At 40.1% G+C, this 23,969-nt stretch overlaps 2 protein-coding genes across 5 annotated transcripts in view; both read left to right on the forward strand.

Moving 5' to 3' along the window:
- Positions 1-6,317, forward strand: part of LOC107384435 (uncharacterized) — a 59,747-nt gene extending 53,430 nt beyond the window's left edge. Inside the window, 13 exon segments of the mRNA XM_070541887.1 lie at positions 1,248-1,374; positions 1,451-1,569; positions 1,648-1,844; positions 1,924-2,107; positions 2,188-2,353; positions 2,423-2,547; positions 2,639-2,947; positions 3,022-3,225; positions 3,310-3,606; positions 3,710-3,814; positions 3,919-4,014; positions 5,099-5,233; positions 6,077-6,317. Of these exon segments, the coding sequence (XP_070397988.1) occupies positions 1,248-1,374; positions 1,451-1,569; positions 1,648-1,844; positions 1,924-2,107; positions 2,188-2,353; positions 2,423-2,547; positions 2,639-2,947; positions 3,022-3,225; positions 3,310-3,606; positions 3,710-3,814; positions 3,919-4,014; positions 5,099-5,233; positions 6,077-6,097 (2,085 nt within the window). The 3' untranslated portion in view covers positions 6,098-6,317.
- Positions 6,318-11,847: 5,530 nt separating this feature from the next.
- LOC107384189 (myosin-7) lies at positions 11,848-23,655 on the forward strand. 4 transcript variants are annotated; one of them, XM_070541732.1, is made up of 39 exons: positions 11,848-12,078; positions 12,274-12,315; positions 12,563-12,775; positions 12,855-12,998; positions 13,141-13,297; positions 13,375-13,402; positions 13,486-13,594; positions 13,722-13,814; positions 13,891-13,954; positions 14,037-14,135; positions 14,218-14,321; positions 14,424-14,562; positions 15,484-15,602; positions 16,175-16,324; positions 16,426-16,596; positions 16,669-16,978; positions 17,080-17,153; positions 17,304-17,509; positions 17,588-17,711; positions 17,789-17,925; positions 18,003-18,258; positions 18,336-18,578; positions 18,668-18,844; positions 18,925-19,070; positions 19,143-19,233; positions 19,320-19,709; positions 19,815-19,941; positions 20,021-20,139; positions 20,218-20,414; positions 20,494-20,677; positions 20,758-20,923; positions 20,993-21,117; positions 21,209-21,517; positions 21,877-22,080; positions 22,162-22,458; positions 22,608-22,712; positions 22,899-22,994; positions 23,196-23,330; positions 23,543-23,655. In XM_070541732.1, the coding sequence occupies exons 3-39, from the start codon at positions 12,575-12,577 to the stop codon at positions 23,561-23,563; spliced, it is 5,817 nt and encodes a 1,938-aa protein (XP_070397833.1). In that variant the 5' UTR covers positions 11,848-12,078; positions 12,274-12,315; positions 12,563-12,574; the 3' UTR covers positions 23,564-23,655. The 4 variants fall into 4 exon arrangements, with proteins under 4 accessions (XP_070397833.1, XP_070397834.1, XP_015812775.1 ...); XM_070541733.1 differs by having other exon boundaries at positions 12,567-12,775; XM_015957289.3 differs by lacking the exon at positions 12,274-12,315 and having other exon boundaries at positions 11,869-12,078.
- The last annotated feature ends 314 nt before the right edge of the window (positions 23,656-23,969 follow it).

The following is a 23,969-nucleotide window of genomic DNA, read 5'->3' on the forward strand; positions in this document are numbered from 1 at the left end:
TGGTTTATATCACTGCTGACCTTTATTTATTTCAGAAATTATGTATGAGTTTTCAGAAATCCGGAAAAGGGATTGTCTTGTCATGTACTGTGATTTAATGAAAGCAAAACACCTTTTAAAAAAAAGCTAAGCACACCCCCTGCCCCACAGAGCTCCGTGCATCAGGAAACTGAGTGCCAACCAGAATTAACCAATAGTGTTAGATTACCGTTTACATGCTTCAAATTTAAGGAAGTACCTCAGCTGATGCAGAGTTGATAAGCGTTTCACAGACATGACATGAGAATAATACTTGTAAAATAACATGTTTTATCTCTGTTTGTCAGCTACAGAAGCGCATTTATAAATAAAAACTATGAAGTCGCCATTTAAAAAAAAATGGATCCAGGGATTATTTGGGTGATATGCTTGTCAGCCACTAGATGGTGCCATCGGGTAAGAGAAATACTCAGGAAAGAGACTAAATGAATGAGTAATTAACAGGCATCTGCAGCACTTGATGCCATCCTGAGGAGTTATTGATAATCAGGTGTGCTGAAGCAGGGACATGGATAACTTGCAGGTCAGTGTGCCCCGAGGACCAGGGTTAAGAAACACTGAGCTTAAGGACCAGCTAGTGATTATGAGTCAGCACGCGGATGACAAGTTGGTTGGAACAGGTTTCCCAGCATGCCACAGTCTTTCAGAAATGTTTTAAGCACAATCAATTAATTAAGTATGATTTTAGTTTTATTCTGATTTAAATTGTTAATAAAGTTATAGGAAACTCGTTTAATAAATTCATTTGCGGTGGTCTCTAGTAGGAACAAATGCCTTGCAGGCCGTACTCAGGACAAAAAAAGCCCAGAAACACCTGCATCAGCATGGAAAAGTCTGCCACACCAGAAGAGAGCTGAACATGACATGATTTTAATCTTATTTCCTGATATTTGGACATCTTGCCTGGAATTGGAAAAGTTGGCTTTAGTTTTAAAGGTGGCAGTAAGCAAGAAACACTGTGACTGAAACAGGTAGTGGGACAAAGGGGTTTAAGTAGCAAGAAGCTTAGCCATAAATTATGCAAAGAACACAAGTCGTCACCACATTTATGTTAGCGTAGGACGTTGCTACAGGATTTTAAACGTGGCTGGACGAAATGATCAACTATCTCTATATACAAATCTGTCGATTATATAAATTGGTAGGGACATGTCCCAGCGTCCCCGGATGAAATGATGCATATGAATGTGTGTGTTCTTTTTTCCTAGAACAACCTGGAGAAAATGTGTAGGTCTCTGGAGGACCAGTTAAACGAATATAAAACAAAGGCAGACGAGGGACAGCGAACCATCAACGACTTCACCACGCAGAAGGCTAAGCTCCAAACTGAAAACGGTACTCTCATTATTACAACTTATAGTTTTGTTTGCGGCATTAAGTAACTTTAAAATGGGCTTACTTCTTCTATCAGGTGAACTGACAAGAATGCTGGAGGAAAAAGATTCCCTAGTTTCCCAACTCACCCGAGGAAAACAGTCCTACACACAACAAACTGAGGATCTAAAAAGACAACTGGAGGAAGAAATCAAGGTAGAAATAAATTGAGACTCTATCAAATACAAAATACAAGATGATTCAAGCAAATTAAGACAACTGCTTTCATTCCAGGCCAAGAACGCATTAGCCCATGCTGTGCAGTCTGCTCGTCATGACTGTGACCTCCTCAGGGAGCAGTATGAGGAGGAGCAGGAGGCCAAGGCTGAACTGCAGCGCGGCATGTCCAAGGCCAACTCTGAGGTGGCTCAGTGGAGAACCAAGTATGAAACTGATGCCATCCAGAGGACCGAGGAACTGGAGGAAGCAAAGTGAGGAAAGGAGTACTTAACCAGAGTAAGTCAGACACGTTAGCAGCGTTTAAACCTGGAAACCACTTCTGTTACTCAGGAAGAAGCTGGCTCAGCGTCTGCAGGAGGCCGAGGAGGCCGTTGAAGCAGTGAATGCTAAATGTTCCTCTCTGGAGAAGACCAAACACAGGCTGCAGAATGAGATCGAAGATCTCATGGTGGATGTGGAGAGGTCCAACGCTGCTGCTGCTGCTCTGGACAAGAAGCAAAGAAACTTTGACAAGGTTTGCATTCTGTGACCCTTGGTCACTTTGACCACATCTAAAGAATACATGATCTATATAAAACATACATCGTCTTTCAGGTTCTGGCAGAGTGGAAGCAGAAGTACGAAGAGTCTCAATCAGAGCTGGAGAGCTCCCAGAAGGAAGCCAGATCTCTGAGCACGGAGCTCTTCAAACTTAAAAACTCCTATGAAGAGTCTCTTGAGCATCTGGAGACCATGAAGAGAGAGAACAAGAACTTACAAGGTCAGTCAGTGAACGGTCAGAACTTTACAACAAAGAACGATTCCTAGAATGTCAACATTTTTCTCTTAGAGGAAATATCTGACCTGACTGAACAAATTGGTGAGGGAGGAAAGAACATTCATGAGCTTGAGAAGATTCGAAAGCAGCTGGAACAAGAGAAGTCTGAGATTCAAACTGCTCTGGAAGAAGCAGAGGTAGGATTCAAACAACACCTAGCTCTTGAATTCCAAAACACTCAATCAGGTGATGATTCCTAACACTGGATCTGTGTTTTCTCTCCTCGAGGCCTCACTAGAGCACGAGGAAGGGAAGATTCTCAGAGTCCAGCTTGAGCTGAACCAAATAAAGGCTGACTTCGAGCGTAAGCTGGCTGAGAAGGAGGAAGAAATGGAGCAAAATAAGAGAAACCAACAAAGAGCTGTGGACACTCTTCAGAGCTCTCTGGAGGCTGAAACTCGAAGCAGGAACGAAGCTCTCCGCTTGAAGAAGAAGATGGAGGGAGACCTGAATGAGATGGAGATCCAGCTGAGCCAAGCCAACAGGCAGGCGGCCGAGGCTCAGAAACAACTCAAGGCTGTTCACGCTCATCTCAAGGTTTGAATGCAAAATTTAAAAATGATTTTATTATTTATCATAATAATACATAAATCTTGTGGTTCATGGTCCAGGATGCTCAGCTTCAACTTGATGAATCTATGCGAGCCAATGATGACATGAAGGAAAACATCGCCATCGTTGAGAGACGCAACAACCTGCTCCAGGCCGAGCTGGAGGAACTGAGAGCAGCTTTGGAGCAAACCGACAGAAGTCGTAAACTCGCTGAGCAAGAGCTGATGGATGTCAGCGAGAGGGTGCAGCTGCTGCACTCCCAGGTAAAATCCCATCATCATTAAAAACATCTTTCTGGTCATTTCTTCCTGCTTTTTTACAACAATACACATACACTATTAAAACAGAACACCAGCCTGCTAAACCAGAAGAAGAAGCTGGAGGCTGATTCAGTCCAGCTTCAAACCGAAGTGGAGGAGGCGGTGCAGGAATGCAGGAACGCTGAAGAGAAGGCCAAGAAGGCCATCACTGATGCTGCCATGATGGCAGAGGAGCTGAAGAAAGAGCAGGACACCAGCGCTCACCTGGAGCGCATGAAGAAGAACATGGAGCAGACCATCAAAGACCTGCAGCACCGTCTGGATGAAGCTGAGCAGATCGCCATGAAGGGAGGCAAGAAGCAGGTGCAGAAGCTCGAGGCCCGGGTAAGAGCATAAATGAGCATACTTCATTTGAACATGCAAAACAAATCTCAGCCACATCTAAATAAGCAAACTGCTCAATGTGTTTTGATGTGACACCTTGAAGGTGAGGGAGCTGGAGAATGAGGTGGAAAGTGAACAGAAAAAAGCTGGTGATGCAATCAAAGGCGTGAGGAAGTATGAGAGACGTATCAAGGAGCTCACCTATCAGGTAACTATTAGAGTGGACATGAACAATTGAATGTTTTGATCTTAATAAGCACAGAAATCCCACCTCATACATTTTGTCTTTTTCCTTGAATTTATTTCATTTAGACGGAAGAAGATCGTAAAAATCTGGGACGTCTCCAAGACTTGGTTGACAAGCTGCAGCTTAAAGTGAAATCTTATAGGAAAGCAGCAGAGGAGGCTGTAAGTATCCCTGACTGTAAATACTGCTTCGACACTACATGGAATATTGAATTTGTATGTTGCTCTAAAGCAGTGGCTCCTAACCTGGTGGTCCCGGCCCCCACAAGGGGGCGCCAAAGCCTCTCAGTGGGTCGCCAGGACCTCTCCACTTTAAGGAGTTAAAACTTCATTTATTACTTGTTTATAGCCCACATTTTGCTCACATTTTTTTTTCATGAGTGAAAAGTTTACTGATATTAAGACAGGAAATAATTAGTACAGAAAAAGTAACACACTTTTAAGAACATTTTGCTCAGCTCACTGTTTTGTTTTCAAGTGTCAAAAGTTCATTAAAGATAGGACTGGTTTATTAATCACAGTGTTTACAGTAAATAATCTAGTATAAACAGTAATATACACATTTAAGTACATTTTGCTCAGTGTATTTTTTATGTGTCAAACGTTTATTGAAAGGAATGATTGATTTATCAGTGTTTACAAGAAACAATGTGTTTAAGAAAAGTAATACAAACTGTCAAGCACATTATGCTCTGTTTGGTTTTGTTAATGACTTTGTTCTGTACTGGAGCCTACTATTACTGTTATCTATTGAATCAAAGCATATTAAAATGTGCTTGATTCATTTTATCATTTCTTAATAATGTTTGTACTGGAAGAGAGAATGGGAGGGGGTCATCAAAAATTTTACTGGTAAAAAACGGGGTCCCTTGGGAAAAAGGTTTGGAACCACTGCTCTAAAGCACACAGGCTGTCGTGATGATTGTACATTCTGAAGATCAGATTTTGGCAGCCTTTCTTCTTCTTTTCAGTCCAAATCCTGACACCAGAGACTCTTTGTTACAAAACCCCAGTTGGTTTGAATTTCTTTCGTTTAATCTATAAAACTCCCAAAAACTCTGTTCACCCAACAGCAACTAGTATGTTATAAATATGTTAATCTGGTGTGGTTTTGTTGACCCAACTTCTTCACATTCACTCCCCATTTATTTATTTCCCTCATTCAAGTGCACAAAAATCATTATGATCTGACAGAAAGCTCCAACTACACGCTCATTGAGCATATCACTGTGAATGCATCCTACAGGAGGAACAGGCCAACAATAACCTGACCAAGTACCGTAAGCTTCAGCATGAGCTCGATGAAGCCGAAGAGAGAGCCGACATCGCCGAGTCACAGGTCAACAAGCTACGCGCCAAGAGCCGTGACATCGGGCCGAAGGTTTGTCCATGAACACGTCTAAATGCACGATAAAACGTGGAAGGCTGTTTGAGACATACAAACATGCCAGATCAACAACTCCAGCAACATAACTCATCCTTTTACAAAAACAGTTTTCTTAAATTCATTCAAATTTTGTTCAGTTCAAAAATACTTTAATGATAAAGTTTTATACAACTTTTACTTTTATGTATTGTACTTTATTATTTATATGCTTTCAATAAATAACTTATGTACTTTTTAAAATAAATTGTTATTAATATAAGGCCCACGGTATCGTATGTGATACATGCATTTCTAAGATTGTAGTAGCTCTATCTCTTTAGCAAAATTAGCATTTTCCAAAACAATCTGCAGTCTTAAATCTTTTAAGGGTTTTCTGCCCGCTCATGGATTATTTATGTACTTAAGTACATAAGTGGGATTTTTATTTAGTATAATTATTGTTGAATTATTATAGAATTGCTTGATACATTTAATATAAAAGTTAATAATTGTTATATTATCATTATCAATCAAATGTTTAAAATTTTAATAAATTTCAGTCTTTTGAATATTATTTAATGTGTTGGGTCTTACAGGGTTAAAAAAAATAATCCAAATTTTCTCCTAATAGTGACAGTTTAAAAAAGTTATCGTGTTCTTGTAGATCGTTTTCAGACCTTTTCCACTTGGTGTCCCTCTCAGCTCCCGTTTTAGAAACGACTGGTTTAGATTACGAACCAACTTAAAACTACGCCCGAGCCCCTGATTCTTACTGTGACATTTCAAATACAGGTCATGCTTGTTACTCTGAAATAATAAAAACTGCTCAGCATTTATTCTGTTTTCTTTTTCTTTCAGAAAGGACTTGATGAAGAATGAAACCTCTCTATCTTCAAAACAAGCTTCGGAGTCACCTGTAGCCGCTGTGACGATGCGTCCCTAAGCATGTTGTGTTGTTTCTTAGAATAAAGATATTCATCTGACAGCATCTCTTCTTTTGTTCTTGACAAAATATTTCTTGATTTACAACAGTGTTAGGAACAGAAATTTACTTAAAACAGCAACAAATATATAAAATTACAAATGATTGGCAATTTAATTGTCTTAGTTACTGAACAGTTAACGTTTAGCAAAAATATAGGAAATATACTAAGACTTTTATCAAATTTCCATTGGACTATGGCAAATTATTAGGGATGCTTGATATAGGGTTTTTTACCGATATTTGATATCCTGATATTTTTTAATTCTTAACCTCCGATACCGATATAAAACAATATCGATATGTGCGGGGCCCCGCCCCCATCATTTTAAGTTGCTGACATCACATCTCTCCTATTATACATGCTTAAACTTTATCTGTGCAAAATGACTACTTCAATTACGGAAGAACAACAATTTCACCAGAGTGTTTTTAAACGTAGAATTTTGACATTGACATTTTATTGTATGAAATTATGTATTATATATAAATATATTTACTTTAAAATACAACAGAAAAAAAATTCATCCGTGAACGTTCAACTTCAGAATTTCATACTCAAAAGGACAAAATTCTACTTCCTCACAAGTGAAACAGTCTTAAACAACTCAAAAGCTTTATATCAGATCTGTCATATTCTGACATTTAGAGAGAGAGGAGAAGTAGCTGAAGAGTATGATATGTGCATGGTATATAAAAGATGGGTCATTAAGAGTAAAAGTTGATATTACATTCTAATGCCAATATGGGCCGATATTAATAGTAGACCAATAATATCGGACATCTCAACAAATGATGCACACAGCAACAACAAAACTATAAAATCTGTAATAGCTTCATGTTAATACTTTGAAACAAATGAATGCATCAAACTAAATAATCTTACTGGGGTTTTATTCTGTAAAGAGGAACAACCCTAAACAGAAAAATGTTTAAGTTTTACACATAATATAAATTTCTAACAGTCTTTAAAAATAAGAATTCTACTCAAATATAAATACTTTCATATGAGGTTCACTGTGAACTTTGTTTTAAAGACATCTTTAATTTTCTAAGACAAAATTTGTTGCTTGAAATCTTTTTAAAAAGGTAAAAAGCAAACCATGCATCTATCTGTCCAACGTCCATCAACAAGTCCATCAGTTAGGTGAGGGGATTAATAATCCACTCATTTGTTTAGGTGTTGAAAACAGATTAGATTAGTTTCTTTTTACAACAACTGTAGTCCCATCCACCTTGTCCTATTAAGGTCATGGGAGGGGGGCATGTCCTAGGAGTCAACAAGCAGAACAGGCCTCCAGTTCATCTCATGGCCCAACAAACAACCATGAACACAGAAATAATCTGAATCCCCATTTAACCTAACAAGCCTGTTTCTGGATAGAATAATCTGGAGAAAACCCGTCACACTAGCATGTGGAGAACACAGAAACCCCAAAGTATGGGTTCCTACCTAACCTTGTTTACATTCACGACTCTTTTCTAAATTCTAGATAAATAAATATAAAAAAAAAAACATTTTTGGAAATTTGAAGGAAATGTTGGAACAATGCCAATAACAAAAGCAGAGGGACTCACAAAACAGACTAGATTAAGTCTCCACTGAGAAAAATATTTTGTTTGAGAATGTCTGGAAAATGAGGAAAACGAGTGTTTCACTGCTGTGCTCTGTGATCAGTAGATCTTGCAGGTATTTGGATCCTATTTCTAATTGAGTACTAGTTTTAGTTTATTTTAAGCATCTGAGGTAAATTATATTCAAAGATTGTAGCAATAAGAACAGGTTAGCATTATTAAGTTGAGTGATTGCAGAAAGTTAACTTTCCCAGGTTCTAAGAACATAAATACTACAACTATACACCTCTAGTATCATTATTCAAGGTAAACTAAAATGCTCAGATCGGATCAGCTATGGTGTATAGGTCCATGTGTTGGCTTTTCAGTAATACAACATATTTGATTTCAGTTAAACACAATTAGAAATAAAGAATAATTATTAACGCACACATTTTTAAGGTCTAATCTGACCAGTGGTTGTTGAAGTCTTTCATTTGAAACACCGATCTTCAAAGCCAAACATGGAAGGGCCCAGCAGGATGACCGAACCAGATTTGTTAAACGCGTCTGATTGTTTCAATGGAATCTATGTTATCAATGGAAATGTGACATTGATATTTGAGTAAGTGTTTAGTACGTCCAAATAACAGTTGATTTAGCTATTGATTAATAAATAATACACATTTGTATTTGGTAAATCGTACCTTTCCATTGGTTCCCTCTGTCCTGGCCCTTGCTGGAGAGAAGAAGCAGTATTCAGGTTCAGTTGACAGCGAGGTCCAAAGTCTGAGTGAACCAAAGACAAGTGCGAGGACAATCAAATCCCCTTAGAAGTGACCTTTCACTGCAACTAATAGCCTAACAAATACTATCAATAGCTTTGCTGGCTCCAGTATCTCCACTTTAAGTGGGTCAAGGTGCCTCACACCTTCCTTTGGGTGTTCATGTGATTGTAAATGTGAAAGACTGCAAACAGCTGAGAATGAGACCTTCAATGGATGGACAAGTGATTGCTCCTGGAGCCTGGAATAGATGAGGGACAAGTAAAGAAGATGAAAGCTTAAGTACAAAGGCAATCAGGGACAGGGTTGCATGTGAGAAGATAGGGTGCATATGGCAGTGGATGAGATATACTATGAATGTGAGATATACGTTTGGATTGTTTCACAGTAAAGTGTAAATGTATGGCTGCTTCAAGACGACTTTTTCTGTTCATCTATTTTCCTTTCCATGATTGAAACAATTTCCCATAAGTCTAAAAAAAGTCTAATTTAGTATTTAAAGCCTGTAAATAATCTAACATTATACAACATATAATACATCTACTATAGCTCACCCGTAGCTTCTCAGGGGTTTATCACCTGCTGCTGCTGGTCAAAGTAGAAAAAAAACTTGTTCTGACAACCTGCGTCAGAAACTGTCCCCAAGCTATCCTCTGAACCACCAAGCCCTCAAAGGCAGCCAGCAGGAATTTCACAAGTTATCTTTGTCCTCAAGAATAAAGGGAAGAAAACAATGCCATGTCAACAGGAGCAGACCAAGGGCAATCACTGCATGTAACTTCTGGAGAGAAGCCTGGAGTACCGGTCATAAAAACATGAGTCTACTTCAATACAAGCACTTGTTGCTTTGTAGATTTCATTTTCTGAACAGATCTGTGAAAATTTGTAGACAAACCCCAAAATTTTAAATATACAACATTTTTTTTGATTGAATTAATGCCCTACAACTACAGAAATAAATCAATACATCATCAGCATAACTTAACGTCATGATCAGGGGTCTTCAACTAGATTTTTTCAAGGGCCAGAGTTTATTCCAGCATACACTGTGAGGGCCATATGCTCTTCTAAAATACATTTGAATTATTAATGTATTATATTATTTTACATTATATTAATCTTTACAAATTTAATTTTTTAATATTATTTGTCAGAGTTTATCTTCATATTTCCTTTACTAACCCAAGCCACTAGGGGGCAATCGTGACATATAGGGAGCCTAAGCCTCCTCCCTTTCCAGGCGGCTCATGGGTTCCTGGAAGAACAAAATAAAAAAAAAAGAAAGAATGCAAGTCAATGGAGCTAAAAGAGGTACCTTCTAATCCGCTTTGCTTTAGGTCCTGGATCATACATTGTTGTACTTCAATTTAAATGAAAAGTAATGCTTCAACCACACCAGTCACGTACTTAGAGATGTATCATCTTGGAAAATTTTGTAATTAGCATGACTACAAACCAGATGTTGCATATATGATGTTACTCCTCTCCTCTAGCATAGCAGCTACTTACCACATGGCTACATTTTTGGTGGTTCTTTCCTCCTGAAAGAAGAATTAGAATTTAGCTGAACTTACAGCCATTTTCCCTCTGTTTTTCTCCGTGTCTTGTTCCGTGACATCACTTTGGTGATGCGCATTTGTAGTCCTGGAATTATTTTGACACAAAACCTAAAGTAACATTTCCCCCCATTCAAAAAATAAGCACTTTCTTGGTATCAAAATGCTTCTTTAAAATTCACGGACATTGTTTGTGAAATCCATGGCACACAACAAGCAGGATTAGAAAATAATGTTTTTAGCGCCATTGACTTGCATTCTTTTTTTCGTTCTTCCGGAGACCATGGTCCGGAAGTAGATGGCGGGACTTAGGCTCCCTATAGGCTTCCTAAAGTGAAGTGGTTACACTCTCCCACTTTGAAGTCGGATTTCAATTACAATTCCTTTAGTTGACTCTGCCTACCAACCTGGTAAATATTGTTTATTTTTTACATGTGTTGCTTTCTTCCCGTGAGCGGTTTTTGTTAAGACACTGCAATTATACACTATAATAGTAAAAAGCGTAAAAACAGAGATTCTAAGAACTGCTGCAGATTAGATAAAAAAATGTTGAATGAGAGCTGAGTTTGTAGTAATTTCTGATTAAAGCTGTTTTTCAGTTTGTTTAATTTGATAAAGAAAAAAGTAGAACATACATCTTCTCTATTCCTGATTCAGTAATAACGGGGTTTGGGTGGAAAGGTCTGGCGGGCTGAATGTGGCCCGCAGGCTGCCAGTTGACATTCATTGATTTAGATGGTCATTGGAAAGTGGTACTAAAAAAATTGACAATAAAGACATTTTTTAAAAATAGGCTACTAAATTAGTTCAAATGTGCACAAATGAATACATTTAACATTGGGTTTTTGAGAAACAAGTTCATAACGCAAATTTAAACATGCTTTAAGTAAGACAAATAAAACTAATGTACTAATTTGGTTCTCGATTAATGAAGCAGGTCTTTTATGTGAATGTTTTACTAGGAAGTGATATGGCCTCCACAATTATTCATGGATAACAAATATATACAATTATGTTTATAATGAAGTTCTTCGTGCACTTCTATGTGAAAGAAAGAACTGATCCACAATGTTTCGCAATTCCAACACAAGAAATGAAAGTAAAATATTGTAATACTGTCATATTTCATTGTTTAAATGAATAAAACTATGCTTTAGTTTGATGTGATGCAATAATACTTCATGCTAAGTATGTTTTATTGTAATATGAAGTTGGGCAGTGCCGTCTCTGAACACGTCTCCTGCCCCTAAAGAACAAGACACAATGCAACGAGACCAGGGATAGATTATAGGGAGTAGACCTAACTGTGAACAGTGGTGAGTGATAATAAAAGACCTCACAACTGTGACCTTGCCCTTGTCTTGCCACTTATCAGACAACAGCTGCACCTCTTTATTCTTCCTCTCGATTAGTATTTTATATCACTGGAAAGACTATTGTTGAACCACAGACCTTTAAGCTGTGCTTGCTGGAGGGATATTTTAGTCAGTTCGGATGCAAAGACACAATTCTTTATACAGTTCCCTTTGAAGTTTTTCGTTAGAGATCAATGTTCAACCACCTTAAAATTTCTTCATGAAAATTTTGGTTTAATTCAACAAAATAAGTAAGTAAAGCAGAAAAATGACATCACTACTTTATTTCTTCATTTTATTTAAAGCATACTTACTATTGGAAAGCCTGTCCCTCAGTAAGAGACATGAGAATGATTTGATATACAATAGTCTGTCCCTTATCCCCCACCTCCTGCCTCCCCCGTCTTTGTCTTGTCCACTCGGGTGTATTAGTCTATTGTTCAAGGTGACAGCAACAAATAGCAGCACTGGGCTCAACCCAGTTTGGAGAATGTGACAGGCAATCTGGATGGCGTTTCTCTGATATTCGTACCCATATTTGGGTGACCTACAACCTTTATTAATGGAGAGACCGCCTGGTGTCAGCCACTGGATCCATCACTTCACTTGACAAGGTTGACTGTAAAAGGTAGGGACAGACAAACTCAGGCGAGGAAAATGTTTTTGGGACTGAACTGATTATTTTTAAACTAATGTAGGCTTTGTAAAACATTTTATAACTAACATTTTGTTGTCTGAAGATTAGCTTTTTTGATTTTATAAGAAAAATTTTATGCTAATAATTATATTTAATGGGCATTCTGTTTTGCTTTTGTCTTTCTAGTATAAACACTGAAAACCTAAGTTTGGCTTTAGAACAACCCAGGTAGAACCACTTTGACTACATTACTGCACACGGGCGCATTGCAATAAGTGACATTGTAGTGACAATTTATTTGTACTAAAAAATAGGTTCAAACTTTTTCAATGAAACTTTGAGTTTAGTTTTGGTCTTTTTTGAACCCCTTTCTATTTTTATCCTATTTGCTATTTTTTTAGAGTTGCATGTACAGCAGTCATATGTGCTCAAAAACTGGTTAAAATTATTGCTGCTGAACGATATTTCCTTTTAGAAAGATTGAAACATGGGTGACGCGGCTATGGCAGAGTTTGGGACTGCTGCTCCTTATCTGAGGAAATCAGACAAGGAGCGTCTGGAGGCCCAAACCCGTCCGTTTGACATGAAGAAGGAATGTTTTGTGCCTGATCCTGAGGTCGAGTACGTAAAGGCATCCGTCACTAATCGTGATGGAGACAGTGCCACTGTCCAAACTGAACATGGAAAGGTAAAACCTCAGTTCAGTTTGAGTAATTTAAACAAGTCGGCTGTGACTTGAGTGTAAGATGTGTCACTTCTTCTCACAGACCGTCACCGTGAAGGAGTGTGACGTTCACCCTCAGAATCCGCCAAAGTTTGATAAAATTGAAGACATGGCGATGTTCACCTTCCTCCATGAGCCAGCTGTGCTGTTTAACCTCAAAGAGCGCTACGCAGCATGGATGATCTATGTGAGTTCAAGTCTGGGTGCTTTTTTTACTCATCGATGAAATATTTTTGCTAAATAAATAATTATTAGTTTCCTCTCTCTCTCTCTCTCTCTCTCTCTCTCTCTCTCTCTCTCTCTCTCTCTCTCTCTCTCTGACATGTCAGACCTACTCTGGGTTGTTCTGTGTGACGGTCAATCCCTACAAGTGGCTGCCAGTCTATAACCAAGAGGTGGTTGTTGCCTATAGAGGAAAGAAGAGGAGTGAAGCTCCTCCTCACATCTTCTCCATCTCTGATAATGCCTACCAGTACATGCTGGCAGGTACATAAATTACATGTGAAAACTGCTATTGCACTGGTGTTATTAGTCCCTCATTTGATCTGTTTTCTTGCTGACAGACAGAGAAAACCAGTCAATCCTCATCACGTGAGTCTCACTGAACTCTAAAATCTTTTCAGCAGCCATAAGTCATAAAATCTCAGCCTAAAACAATGTCTACCTTCACTCAGTGGAGAATCCGGAGCTGGAAAGACTGTGAACACCAAGCGTGTCATTCAATACTTTGCCAGCATTGCTTCTGTCCCCACTGGGAAGAAAGACAGTGCTGCTGAGAAGAAGGTTTCTTCTACATTTGATTAATTAATAAAAAACAAAATTATTAACTGGAAGACAAATTCTATAAGTTTTTACTCTTTAAGTATTTTCTTCAAAGTTGCCAGCATGTCTGATGTTGTGCTAACTTCAGGGCACCCTGGAGGACCAGATCATTCAGGCTAACCCTGCTCTGGAGGCCTTTGGGAATGCCAAGACCATCAGGAATGACAACTCCTCCAGATTTGTGAGTGATCGTGAGGCAGGGTTTAACAGTTTTGGAGATACAAGCAAGTAAATAAAAATGTTTCTTTTTCTTTTAGGGTAAATTCATCAGAATTCACTTTGACAACAGAGGAAAGCTGGCCTCTGCTGACATTGAGACGTGTAAGTACCAAGATTTAGGTCCCGCGTTTGAAAGCTGACTACATTAATTTTTGCCCATAAGAACAAAATAATTCTGTGACAGATCTTCTGGAAAAGTCACGTGTGACCTACCAGCTCAAAGCCGAGAGGGACTACCACATTTTCTACCAGATCTTGTCTCAAGTAAAGCCTGAACTCCTGGGTAAGTGTGCAAAGTAATTTGTGTTTTCAAAGTAAGTCATAACATGTTTTTTTTTTACCAAATATCTTCTTTCTAATTATAGAAATGCTGCTCATCACCAACAATCCCTATGACTACGCCTTCATCTCCCAAGGAGAGACCACAGTGGCCTCCATCAATGACTCTGAGGAGCTGATAGCCACTGATGTGAGATAATTATTGAAATCACAAAAGCAGACAATGCTTAGTCAAATCATAGATGTGAATCCAAATAAACTCCAGAATGGTGGTGCATTTGGTTTCACATAGGAGGCCTTCGATGTTCTGGGCTTCACTCAAGAAGAGAAGAACAGTATTTACAAACAGACAGGTGCCATCATGCACTTTGGTAACATGAAGTTTAAGCAGAAGCAGAGAGAAGAGCAGGCAGAGGCAGATGGAACTGAAGGTAAGGGATGCTGAGGTCTTGTTTATTATTAGTAGAAGTGGCTGTAGATGTTGTGGTTGTTGAACAAAGTCTTTGTATCCATTGAATGAACACATAAAAGTCAAATAACACATTATTCAACTAATTTTAGATTTTCAACGTGGCAAAAACTCGTCTAAAGAAAAATTCCAGTTAAGCAAAGTAAGAAGTGAAATAGAAAATAGTTGCAGAAACTGCTATACAGGAATTACATACAATACATATTCAAAATTTCCATTATTGTTGGGTGGTTGTTCAGAATTTGGTTTGCAGTATGCATTAGGACCTAAGTAATATTAAAGAAAATCAATGAATGTAACCTTATAAGAGAATTTCCCCACAACAAGAGAATCTGGTCTTTTTAAAATTGCACAAAAGAAAATTGTTAAGATCTGAAACTATCTTGCATGCCATACGTAGGTGCACTGCACACGTACTTCTAAAAAAACCTTGTTTTTGACTTTAGCTTTTGTGGGACAGCAGTAGCTCAGGAGTAATTGGAAGGTTGCAGGTTCGATCCCAACTCCCACCAGAGAATGCTGAGATTGTGTCCTTGGGCGAGACACCTAACACGCCTTGCCTGCTGGTGGTGGTGGGAGTGGTAGCGCCAGTGTGTGGCAGGCCTCACCTCTGTCAGTGCGCCTCAGGGCAGCTGTGGCTACGATGTAGCTCATCCCCACCAGCGTGTGATTGTGTGTGTGAATGGGTGAATGACTGATTGTGATGTGAAGTGCCTTGGGGGGTTGGAAAACCATAAGAAAGCGCTATACAAATACAGTCCATTTACCTTATTTTAAACACTTGAGGACATTTTTTGGTGAAAACAACAATTATTTCTCAGATGCATGCTACCGTCCTTTGTTTCTTTGTGGATTATTAAGAAATGTGTTTTCTTATACTTAGATGCTGACAAAGTCGCTTATCTGATGGGCCTGAACTCTGCCGACCTCATCAAAGGACTCTGTCACCCCAGAGTGAAAGTAGGAAATGAGTGGGTCACCAAAGGGCAGAATGTCGCCCAGGTACAGATGTGTGAATGCGGTTTGATTTAAAGGTGTGGTTGACTGAAAAAACAATTTGAAATGATTATTTCTGAATATATTTGGTCACTCTGCATTTTTCACGTTTTCATTTTCTACACCTATCTCCCACGTTAGCTTCTGATAGAAAATAGACGGTGAAATGCTAGGATTTAAAAACCTTCACATTTCTGTTTGCATTCATGGCCTCTCCCATCTTGGTTCGCGTCCGCTCACAGCGAGACTTTTAGAGAACATTATTGCAGAGAGGAGTGAGAGCAGAAAGTGTCTTGGCGATAGTGACTTTGCAACATGGCTGAATGCATCCTGTTAGCCAATCAGAAGCAAGGTGTGTGCATATCATTAATAATAATGAGTAATCGTGCTGCTTTCAGCCCACCTCTACACCAGCAAACTTCTGCATCTCAGAATTGGAGCATCATAGCTTTTTTGTAAATGCCTCATGAGACACTGATTTACACTAGAGAACACTGCAAATGTAATAACCAAGTAAACCACACCTTTAATGCAATGGAAAGTTTTGTTTTAATGTTGCTGATAATTTCCTTTTTCAGGTGTACTATGCTATTGGAGCTCTGTCTAAGGCAGTGTATGAGAAGATGTTTTTGTGGATGGTCATGAGGATTAACCAGTCCTTGGACACCAAGCAGCCCCGTCAGTACTTCATTGGTGTACTGGACATTGCTGGATTTGAGATCTTCGATGTGAGTTTAGAAAGCAAACAGAACCATAACAACATACAATAAAGTTGCTTCACGTTTTACACACCCAAGTTAATTCCTTCCAACTTTCAATGCCATTACAGTTCAACACCTTCGAGCAGCTGTGCATCAACTTCACCAACGAAAAACTGCAACAGTTTTTCAACCACCACATGTTTGTGCTGGAGCAGGAGGAATACAAGAAGGAGGGAATTGAATGGGAGTTCATAGACTTTGGTATGGATCTGCAGGCCTGCATCGATCTGATAGAAAAGGTGAGACAGAGGGTTAACGTGAGTAAATGAAAAAATACCGTTTTTTAAAGATTTATTTGTTTTCTGTTTTAGCCCATGGGTATCATGTCCATCCTGGAAGAGGAGTGCATGTTTCCCAAAGCCAGCGATGCCACCTTTAAAGCTAAGCTTTATGACAACCACCTGGGGAAGTCCAATAACTTCCAGAAGCCAAGAGTTGTCAAAGGAAAACCAGAGGCCCATTTCTCCCTGGTCCACTATGCTGGAACTGTTGATTATAACATCAACAACTGGCTGGTGAAGAACAAGGATCCTCTAAATGAGACCGTTGTTGGTCTTTTCCAGAAGTCCACTGTTAAGCTTTTATCTATACTTTTTGCTGGATATGCAGGAGCTGATTCAGGTATGTGGGCATGTACTTGTGATACATACAGGTATATTAAAAACCAATGATTGATCTCTGATGCAACAATTGCATTAGTTCTGGTTTGATTTTTTTAATAGCTCAGGATTCTGGGAAGGGCAAAGGAAAGGCAAAGAAAGGCTCATCTTTCCAAACTGTGTCTGCCCTTCACAGGGTATGGAGTATTTCATCTTACTTTGATACATTATTGGGAGTGGGGGGCATGCTTTACCTGGAGATGAAGCTATCAAGAGGTTCATGTTGATTGTAGCAATTTTTGACATTACTAGAATAACTAAAATGATCTTTAATGATTAATTTTCAGGAGAACCTGAACAAACTGATGACCAACTTGAGGTCCACCCACCCCCACTTTGTACGCTGCATCATCCCCAATGAGACCAAGACTCCTGGGGCCATGGAGAACCCTCTGGTGATGCACCAGCTGCGCTGTAACGGTGTTCTGGAAGGCATCCGGATCTGCAGGAAGGGCTTCCCCAACAGGATCCTCTACGGAGATTTCAAGCAGAGGTACGTCTCAGACGAGTCATCCCATATTATAAAACACTGATAAAAGAATCAGTCACATCTGTTGTTCTCTTTTCAAAGGTACCGCATCCTGAACCCAAATGCTATTCCAGAGGGACAGTTTATTGACAACAAAAAAGCTGCTGAAAAACTATTGGGTTCTTTGGATATTGACCACAACCAGTACAAACTGGGACATACCAAGGTTAGAACTTCCATTGTCAACAGGAAGTGCACACCTCATACAGCATGACTAAGTAAACTTCTGTTCCCTTACAATAGGTGTTCTTCAAGGCCGGACTCCTGGGCCAGCTTGAAGAGATGCGAGATGATCGTTTAGCGTTAATTATCACAGGTATCCAAGCTCGCTCAAGAGGTCTTTTGGCAAGAGTTGAGTTCCAGAAGATTGTTGAGCGCAGGTACAAACTAAAACTCAGTTATGATGTAAAAAGTAAAGTACTTTACATTGATTAGCTGCATTATTAATGGCACACAGAGATGCACTACTTGTGATCCAGTGGAACATCCGAGCCTTCATGGGGGTCAAGAATTGGCCCTGGATGAAGATGTACTTCAAAATCAAACCTCTGCTGAAATCAGCAGAGACCGAGAAGGAGATGGCCAACATGAAGGAAGAATTCACCAAACTGAAGGAGGCTTATGCAAAGTCTGAAGCTCGTAGGAAGGAACTAGAGGAGAAAATGGTCTCTCTTCTCCAAGAGAAGAACGACCTGCAGCTCCAAGTCCAGACTGTACGTTATAGCAGATTATTGTTCACATCAAAATCATCTCATTGTATGATAACAACACTCCACGTAATAAATTATAGGAGCAAGATAATCTCTCTGATGCTGAAGAGCGTTGTGAGGGTCTGATCAAGAGCAAGATTCAGCTGGAAGCAAAAATCAAAGAGCTGACTGAAAGGCTGGAGGACGAAGAGGAGATGAATGCTGAGCTGACTGGAAAGAAGAGGAAGCTGGAGGATGAGTGCTCTGAGTTAAAGAAGGATATTGATGACTTAGAGCTCACTCTGGCAAAAGTAGAGAAAGAGAAGCATGCCACTGAGAACAAGGTACTAAAGACATGCGCTACTTTACTGAAATTAGTGACGATTTTCTGATTATTCTATGAAAACCTAATAAAAGTCGTTCCTGGCTACAGGTCAAGAACCTGACAGAGGAGATGGCTGCTTTGGATGAAATCATTGCCAAGCTGACCAAGGAAAAGAAAGCCTTACAGGAAGCTCATCAGCAAACGCTGGATGACCTGCAGAGTGAGGAAGACAAAGTCAACACTCTGACCAAGGCCAAGGCCAAGCTGGAGCAGCAAGTGGACGATGTGAGAGTTTACACAATTAAGTGGACTAAAAACTATTTAGTTAAGTTAATCAAATTCTCTTCTTTAACAACTCTCTGCAGCTTGAAGGGTCCTTAGAGCAAGAAAAGAAAATCCGTATGGACCTGGAGAGAGCAAAGCGGAAGCTTGAAGGAGACTTGAAGCTGGCCCAAGAAAGTATCATGGACCTGGAGAATGACAAGCAGCAGCTTGAAGAGAGGCTGAAGAAGTAAGAAGTCCTAATTAAAGAATGCTAGATTTAGAAAATACCTTTTATATTTTTGACTCATTTCATCTTTAGGAAAGATTTTGAAATAAGTCAGCTGAACGGGAAAATAGAGGATGAACAAGTTATGAGTGCCCAACTCCAGAAGAAACTGAAGGAGCTGCAGGTCAAAATTCACACAAAAAACTTCAAAATGACGTTAAAAATTATTAGGATAATGAAGATTATAAAAGTAGCTTGTGTTTGTTCTAGGCCCGTATAGAAGAGCTGGAGGAAGAGCTGGAGGCAGAGCGAGCTGCTCGAGCCAAGGTGGAGAAGCAGAGAGCAGACCTGGCCAGAGAGCTGGAGGAGATCAGTGAGAGGCTGGAGGAGGCTGGAGGAGCCACAGCCGCCCAGATCGAGATGAACAAGAAGAGGGAGGCTGAGCTCCAGAAGCTGCGCAGAGACCTTGAAGAGGCCACGCTGCAGCATGAAGCCACCACCGCTACACTCAGGAAGAAACAAGCTGACAGCGTTGCTGACCTGGGAGAGCAGATCGACAACCTGCAGAGAGTCAAGCAGAAACTGGAGAAGGAGAAGAGCGAGCTCAAACTGGAACTTGATGACGTGGTCTCCAACATGGAGCAGATTGTCAAGACTAAGGTACGTATGGTGAATGGTGCTTTACTGGAAGTTGGCTGATGATGAATACTTTATTGTTGTTGAAGATGAGTTAACACTGGGAATGTGTGTGTTCTTTTTTCCTAGAACCACCTGGAGAAAATGTGTAGGTCTCTGGAGGACCAGTTAAACGAATATAAAACAAAGGCAGACGAGGGACAGCGAACCATCAATGACTTCACCACGCAGAAGGCTAAGCTCCAAACTGAAAACGGTACTCTCATTATTACAAAACTTCAACATTTAATTTGTAGCAATAAGGAAACTTAAAAAAAACGTCCTGCTTCTATCAGGTGAACTGACAAGAATTTTGGAGGAAAAGGATTCCCTGCTTTCCCAACTCACCCGAGGAAAACAGTCCTACACACAACAAATTGAAGATCTCAAAAGACAACTGGAGGAAGAAATCAAGGTAGAAATAAATTGAGACTCTATCAAATACAAAATGCAAGCTGATTCAAGCAAATTAAGACAACTGCTTTCATTCCAGGCCAAGAACGCATTAGCCCATGCTGTGCAGTCTGCTCGTCATGACTGTGACCTCCTCAGGGAGCAGTACGAGGAGGAGCAGGAGGCCAAGGCTGAACTGCAGCGCGGCATGTCCAAGGCCAACTCTGAGGTGGCTCAGTGGAGAACCAAGTATGAAACTGATGCCATCCAGAGGACCGAGGAACTGGAGGAAGCAAAGTGAGGAAAGGAGTACTTAACCAGAGTAACTCAGACACATTAGCAGCGTTTAACCCTGGAAACCACTTCTGTTACTCAGGAAGAAGCTGGCTCAGCGTCTGCAGGAGGCCGAGGAGGCCGTTGAAGCAGTGAATGCTAAATGTTCCTCTCTGGAGAAGACCAAACACAGGCTGCAGAATGAGATCGAAGATCTCATGGTGGATGTGGAGAGGTCCAACGCTGCTGCTGCTGCTCTGGACAAGAAGCAAAGAAACTTTGACAAGGTTTGCATTCTGTGACCCTTGGTTACTTTGACCACATCTAAAGAATACATGATCTATATAAAACATACATCGTCTTTCAGGTTCTGGCAGAGTGGAAGCAGAAGTACGAAGAGTCTCAATCAGAGCTGGAGAGCTCCCAGAAGGAAGCCAGATCTCTGAGCACGGAGCTCTTCAAACTTAAAAACTCCTATGAAGAGTCTCTTGAGCATCTGGAGACCATGAAGAGAGAGAACAAGAACTTACAAGGTCAGTCAGTGAACGGTCAGAACTTTACGACAAAGAACGATTCCTAGAATGTCAACATTTTTCTCTTAGAGGAAATATCTGACCTGACTGAACAAATTGGTGAGGGAGGAAAGAACATTCATGAGCTTGAGAAGATTCGAAAGCAGCTGGAACAAGAGAAGTCTGAGATTCAAACTGCTCTGGAAGAAGCAGAGGTAGGATTCAAACAACACCTAGCTCTTGAATTCCAAAACACTCAATCAGGTGATGATTCCTAACACTGGATCTGTGTTTTCTCTCCTCGAGGCCTCACTAGAGCACGAGGAAGGGAAGATTCTCAGAGTCCAGCTTGAGCTGAACCAAATAAAGGCTGACTTCGAGCGTAAGCTGGCTGAGAAGGAGGAAGAAATGGAGCAAAATAAGAGAAACCAACAAAGAGCTGTGGACACTCTTCAGAGCTCTCTGGAGGCTGAAACTCGAAGCAGGAACGAAGCTCTCCGCTTGAAGAAGAAGATGGAGGGAGACCTGAATGAGATGGAGATCCAGCTGAGCCAAGCCAACAGGCAGGCGGCCGAGGCTCAGAAACAACTCAAGGCTGTTCACGCTCATCTCAAGGTTTGAACTTTATTCAAAGATTTCTTTAATCATTCCGTCAAACTTAATGCAGCTCAGTATTCAAAATAGAAAGCAAACTTTAGTATTTTCATTGTATTTTGATACATATTTCCATTTCATATGTTAGGATAGCCAAATGTCTGAGAGCGAATGCAAGCAGACACGAGTTTGTAAGGGTTAGCAACATTTTAGCATTTTTCATTCAAAATAAATCAAAAACCAAAACCATGTGGATCAGACTGCAATACACAAAAAAGCTGACTGAAGTCAACAGCAACCAATGTTTTGCCATTATTGTGAACTGTGTCGCCCCCCAACATATGTATTTGCCTCATTGTATACTTCCTGTCCATCTCCAGGATGCTCAGCTTCAGCTTGATGAATCTATGCGAGCCAATGATGACATGAAGGAAAACATCGCGATTGTTGAGAGACGCAACAACCTGATCCAGGCCGAGCTGGAGGAACTGAGAGCAGCTCTGGAACAAACCGAGAGAAGTCGTAAACTCGCTGAGCAAGAGCTGATGGATGTCAGCGAGAGGGTGCAGCTGCTGCACTCCCAGGTGGGATTCCTTTTGCATCAGTCCTTTTATATTTGTGTTGATTCACTGACGTGTTTCATGTCACACTTTTCATTTTACCAGAACACCAGCCTGCTAAACCAGAAGAAGAAACTGGAGGCTGATTCAGTCCAGCTTCAAACCGAAGTGGAGGAGGCGGTGCAGGAATGCAGGAACGCCGAAGAGAAGGCCAAGAAGGCCATCACTGATGCTGCCATGATGGCAGAGGAGCTGAAGAAAGAGCAGGACACCAGCGCTCACCTGGAGCGCATGAAGAAGAACATGGAGCAGACCATCAAAGACCTGCAGCACCGTCTGGATGAAGCTGAGCAGATCGCCATGAAGGGAGGCAAGAAGCAGGTGCAGAAGCTCGAGGCCCGGGTAAGAGCATTTTCAGCTGGGTTAAATAACAAAGATTTAAAAATAAATCTAATTTTTATTCTGGAGAAATGTTTGAATTCAAATAATTTTCTTCACAAAAATGGCAAAAGTGTGTGGTTAGTAATAGTCAATATTTGATTCCTCAACAGATTAAGGAACTGGAAAATGAGGTTGAAGCTGAGCAACGAAGGTCCAGTGATTCTGTCAAAGGAATCCGGAAATATGAACGACGCATTAAAGAGCTGACCTATCAGGTGACTTTCATTCCTTCTAAAATGTAGTCTAAAGACAAACTAACACTTTAGTTGCAGAGATGTGAATTATCAATACCAAAGTGTCAACAAACATATGTTTTGAAACAGTAAATCACAGGTTTTACTGTCTGTTTATAAGATGTAAACCACTGCAGATTTTAATAACAGTTTACTTTTACATTTCAGACTGAAGAGGACCGCAAAAACCTCACCCGTCTGCAAGATCTGGTAGACAAGCTGCAACTTAAAGTGAAATCCTACAAGAAAGTTGCAGAGGAGTCTGTAAGTACCGTGGCATTCTCAAACAAACAGGATTTGTTACTAAGCTGGACCATGTGACCAAAAAAACCAAAATGTACTTTGCACCAGACAAACAAAACTCACTTTCAATGAATCTGAGTTATGCATATGCCCTTTTTAATAATAACATTTCTTATCTTCGGAATAGGGGTTGATAAGGAGATGATGTTGTTTGTTCTACAGGAGGAACAGGCTAACAATAACCTGACCAAGTTCCGTAAGCTTCAGCATGAGCTCGATGAAGCGGAAGAGAGAGCCGACATCGCCGAGTCTCAGGTCAACAAGCTACGCGCCAAGAGCCGTGACATCGGGCCGAAGGTCAGTTAATACATTTAGATATACGTTATTGCTGCTAACATACAAAAAATCTTTGTTATCAACTGTTGAATGGTGGACCTTATCAAAATGTATTAAAGCCATGACAATGTCTTCAACACCAAACACATGCCTGAAATCCTAAAACACACACTATACCAGCTAAAAAGTTAATTGTTGTTTTGGTTCATGTTTTTTTTCCTCTGTGCTTTCAGAAAGCTCACGATGAAGAGTGAAGCATGACTCGCTGTTCCTGAGACATCTTAATTATGATGTGTCCCTATGCATGCAGCTTGTTCAGTAGAATTAAAGGAAATAGCATCTGAAACCAGGCCATGAGTCATTTTTGCACCAGTACGGCATTTCTGCAAACCAAATACTTTCAGTTGAGTACTACTGAGTATTGACAAATGCACCAACCTAAGAATCAGTAAGGTAAGGTAAAAAAAAAAAAAAAAAACATGGAGTAACGCTTCAGTAACATTTATATGGACTTGATGTAAAGTTAAAAGCTAAACAGAAGTGAATGCCATCTCCCAAAGCTGAAATACTAAAAGGATGAGAATCATTCACAGCAAACTGGTAGATGAGTCCCACAGCGAGAGTGACTTGATTGACCAACAAACAAACAAATGGCCTACT

The sequence above is a fragment of the Nothobranchius furzeri genome, chromosome 11 (genome assembly GCF_043380555.1).
Source record: "Nothobranchius furzeri strain GRZ-AD chromosome 11, NfurGRZ-RIMD1, whole genome shotgun sequence".
Taxonomy (NCBI): Eukaryota; Metazoa; Chordata; class Actinopteri; order Cyprinodontiformes; family Nothobranchiidae; genus Nothobranchius; species Nothobranchius furzeri.